Genomic DNA, 4,843 nt, shown 5'->3' with positions numbered 1-4,843 from the left:
CCCTGCTGGCTTCACTGCCACGTCCTGCCTCTGTGTCAACACACTGTCAGGAGAAGCTCACTCTGCATGTCCTTTGCTGTCACACTGCTGCTGCTAAGTCTGTATCATGCTAATCACTTCTGAACATTGCCTGCATGGCCCTTTTTCAGAAGGGCTGTCTGACTGCATTTTGGAGAGTCTAAAAGGCCTCTGTCCAGATCCATCCCTCCTTCATCTCCGGACTTCATATTTTAGGTTATTTGCTTTATCAGCTCACTGAGCTATTTGATTTGAAAAGCCTTGATTTAAATCAAAATATAAGAAGACTGTCTAAAATGTATCACATGTAAATTATTATTATTTGAAAATGATGTCTTGCATAAAGTAGTCTTTTTCATGATCTGCAACTACTCGGTTCATAAATGTCTTCTTGGGACATTTATGAAGATTCCTCACTTTCTTGGGAATCAGTTTGTTTCCTTCATCTCAACTTTACATGGGCAGTAGAGTTTATGAGTGTATGAAAATGTCTGCTGTTTTATCAGAGCAAGCCCAGCATCTGGCACATACTAGATTATTGAAAAGACAGATTTCAAAGGAAGAAAGAAAAATAAAAATGAAAAGTGAGCAGATGAATAACAGGCAGCTTTTTGATATTGTAGCTGTGCCCACCTCTAGGACTCTTCATGACTCCATACCTTTCTAGCTCCCTGCCTTTGATCTGCTGCAAATCGGTTAACCACACACACTGTTGATAACTCTGCGTAAACTGAGAGTAGAAAAACACAGGCATAGAGGCTGAGGAACTCTCAGTGAATCGACCAAGTAAGTTTAACTTGTCTGGATCGTTTTTAATGCTATTATTTATCCGAAATGTTTTTTTTATTAGAGAAACAACGTCTGGATAAATGCAGGAACACTGTATGTTATTAGGGCCATTAATACTAGGTGTTATTTGTGAATAATTTTTTATGTGTAAACATCATCTTAAATTGTCTTAAATTCTTTATACACATTATTTAATCCTCAAAAAACTGGTTCTATCATTATTCTTACTGTGTGTGTGTGTGTGTGTGTGTGTGTGTGTGTGTGTGTGTGTATGTATATATAATAAAAGAATCCAAAACCCCGCTGCATGAAAGTTAAGCTGGGAGACCTGGCAGTGTGATCCATCGCTGGTTTGTGATCTGTGTGCGCACTCTTTGTTCTTAGGGTATCAGAGTGTCTAATCTCTAGAAAGCTGCATCCAGGTGATACAGAAGATACACAGGCTGCCGCTCTGGCTTTCACTTGAAGGTTAGCGGGTAGCACGTGAAGCAAAGCCCTGTATTGCTTTTGACTTGAGTGCTACAGCGTGCTGTTGCTAGGTGCAGAACACAGGCATAGTGAGATCTCTTTGAAGAGAGAAGCATAAGGAAGGTTTTGAAGAACGGGTATGATTTGGAAAGATTGCGTGCGTGCATGCTTAGTCACTTTAGTCCTGTCTGACTCTTTGCGACCCTCTAGGCTGTAGCCCACCAGGCTCCTCTCTCCATGGGATTCTCCAGGCAAGAATGCTGGTGTGGGTTGCTGTGCCCTCCTCCAGCGGATCTTCCCGACCCAGGGATGGAACATGTGTCTCCTGCGTCTTCTGCATTGCTGGCAGATTCTTTGCCACTGAACCCCGAGGAAGCCCTTGAAAAGATTATGAACAGCCAAAAGCACACACCCTTAGAGTAAAGACAAGAATATCTATTTCACTTCATCAGTATTTGAGTTTGACTATTCTCAAGGAATATTTCCTTTGAAAGAGAAGAAATGCCTTCCACTTGTAATACAACTCAGATACTCAAAATACATCATCAGACCAAGACCTCTCCTTGCTGTCTTAGTCACGTCCTAAATTTCCAACCTTGTGACCCAGAAGGCATTTGATTTCTTCTTCAGGTGAGTGGATGGTTCTGTGAAAGAGAGGCGCCTCAAAAATGAATGCGATAGAAACAAACTTCACTGTGACTGAATTTGTGTTCCTGGGGCTCTCATCACAGCCGAAGATGCAGCTCATTCTTTTTATTATGTTCCTGTTCTTCTATTTATTAACCGTGGTGGGGAATATTATCATTATCACTATCATCCAGGTAGAAACACGTCTCCAAACTCCGATGTACTTCTTCCTCACTAATTTATCCTTTCTGGATATCTGCTACACATCCACTGATGTCCCACAAATGCTCTCCAACATGGTGGGCGGAAGGAAGACCATCCCATTTTCTAGATGTGCCACTCAGATGTACTTCTCCCTCTCCTTTGGAATGACTGAGTGTGTTCTCCTCGGTGTCATGGCTTACGACAGATATGTGGCCATCTGCCACCCTCTCCACTACGCAGTCATTATGAACCGAAGCACCTGTGGCCAGCTAGCAGGAGTTTCTTGGGCCAGTAGTTTCCTGAGTTCCACGGTCATCAACATCTTCACCTTGAGTTTACCCTACTGTGGACCCAATGTCCTGGATCACTTCTTCTGTGAGGTTCCTTCCATCCTGAGGCTGGCCTGCACTGACACCTCATTCACCGAGATGGTTGTTTTCGTCTTCACCGTCGTCATTGTCTTCATTCCTTTTCTCCTCATTGTTGTTTCCTATGCCCGGATCCTTCTGACAGTTCTCAGGATGCGGTCAGCCTCTGGAAGGCACAAGGCTCTGTCCACTTGTGCTTCCCATCTGATGGTGGTGGCCTTGTTCTACGGAACTGGCATCTTCATGTACATGAGACCCCAGTCAAAGACCTCCAGGGCTGGGGGCAAGATCATCGCGGTGTTCTACACTGTGATCACGCCCATGCTCAACCCCCTGATCTATAGCCTACGGAACCAAGATGTAAAAGGGGCTCTAAGAAGAGCTCTGGCAAAACAGAGGGCATGAAGAGCCCTCAATGGGAGACCATGGCAGCTCTTAATATCAGATGACTGACTTCTGAGTATGAAGTGATAGAGTGAAAAGTAGCTCTGCGGTCAATATCTGCCCTGCCAACTCATAAAAGGCACACCATTCCAGCTGCAAACCCAGCAAGCCTCATGGCTCCCTCAGGGACAAACCACAGCTTTCATGTGTCAAAGCAACACCCTTTACTGAGTGACTACTCTTTTCTGACTCCCTGAAAAATCTTGCTTCTCCAAAACCATAGACTCTCTGTAAGTGATTTCTTTAAATCATATCAATCAGGTGAATTATCTTAACTTTGGCTATCTTAACTATACATGAAGTATGTAAAGGGCCTTGAAGGAAGAATTCTCAATTTTTAACTCAGATGCAGAACTTCAGAGAAGGGTTTTGGGATGCCACAGTTCACATCTATTTTAATTTTGTAGTTTCCAAGGAACCAAGACCCTGCCGCTACTTTGTGGTTTAGACCTGATTTTGACCTTGTTACACACAGCCCTGTTGTGAAATGAATCTATCAAATATTTCCTCATTTAGCATTTAGTTTAACCCTACCCTTTCCCCTAAATCTTGGTGTGTGGTATTCCTCTTTACAGGGGATCAATAAGTCTGATTTTATCTGACTACAGGCTTATTCCTGGTGGTCCTAGGCTGATTGTGTGAACAGGAGGAGAGCGATGGTCAGAAGCAGAAGATTTGGTCAAATGTGAATGAGGGAATAAACTCATTCATTCACTATGCAGTATTGAATGGCTATAGAAAATAATGCTAAATAAAAGAGAAATATGTCCTTTCCTTATGTATACATAAATATTTATAGTATACATACAATATGGACTTTTACATCAGCAAATTATCATAAATGGAATAGGGTAACGACTGATCAACGGGCAGTGACAGGCCAGCTGCGTGCAGAGATTGGAAGGAGAAGCAGTCACATTGAGAAGCGTTTTCTATGTAAAGGGGGTTTGTGGCAAAGCCTGGAGACAGCTTTCTCTATCTGAGGGGATAAAGAAAACTAGTGAGAAGCAGGAGGTGTGTGGTGAGCAGACAATAGCCAGACCATGCAGGACTAAGCTGATTGTGGTAAGGAGTAGGAATTTACTCTTAGAAATACATAAGTATTATCAAGAAGGGTGATATGACACAGCTAGTTTTGAAAGGTTTTTCTGAATGCTGTATAGCAGACAGATATACATGTGTGTATCACAAATGTGTGGAAACGATTCCTGCATTTTGAAGCTTTTCAACCATTGATGTTTTTAGAAAAGAATCATTCCTTAAATTAAGAGAATAACAAAAACAAATAAACAAACAAAAGCTTAAAGTTAACCTTTGAGTACAGACGTAGTGGTTTCTAAAATTTTATCACTTGCTTATTTCACAATTTAGAATAAAATAAAAAGAAGGCAATTTCTCTTTTACAGATGCCCAATAATTAATGCAACCATTTATTTTAATTGAATACAAAGGTTGTACACAATAAAAAAAAAAAGGACTATCTCTGATTAAACAGGTAAAGGAAACATCACTGGTTTAAAGAATGTTTTAAAAAGTTAAAAGCAGGGCGTTTTTATTTAAGACTTTGCAATTCCAATGCAGGGGTCATGGGTTCAATCCCTGGTTGAGGAACTAAGATCCCACATGCTGTGCAACCAAAAATAAATAAATTTATTAAAAAAGGAAAAAAAAAATCAATGTTCTCTTTATCTTTATCTAGATATCTCTAATCTCTCTGGAAGATATTTGTTATAAAATAGTTTTAAAGTGTATATATTATAAACCTGTCAAAATTTCTTCTGAAACGGTTTTCACTTTTTGGACATGCTGCATTAATTTTAAAAACAATAATGCAATCAGTGTAGGTACAGAAACACTGCTATCATGCATCATACAACATGGTACCAGCTTTCTCAATAGGTATCTTTGCCCTGTAAGAGAACAAA

At 40.7% G+C, this 4,843-nt stretch overlaps 1 protein-coding gene across 1 annotated transcript; it reads left to right on the top strand.

Moving 5' to 3' along the window:
* The first annotated feature begins 1,943 nt into the window (after nt 1-1,943).
* Nucleotides 1,944-2,879, top strand: LOC136175658 (olfactory receptor 10A7-like). Its single transcript, XM_065945908.1, has one exon. The coding sequence runs from the start codon at nt 1,944-1,946 to the stop codon at nt 2,877-2,879; it is 936 nt and encodes a 311-aa protein (XP_065801980.1).
* Nucleotides 2,880-4,843: the final 1,964 nt, after the last annotated feature.

This window comes from Muntiacus reevesi, chromosome 9 (assembly GCF_963930625.1).
Source record: "Muntiacus reevesi chromosome 9, mMunRee1.1, whole genome shotgun sequence".
Lineage (NCBI taxonomy): Eukaryota > Metazoa > Chordata > Mammalia > Artiodactyla > Cervidae > Muntiacus > Muntiacus reevesi.
This window is presented reverse-complemented; position numbering and strand designations above follow the sequence as displayed.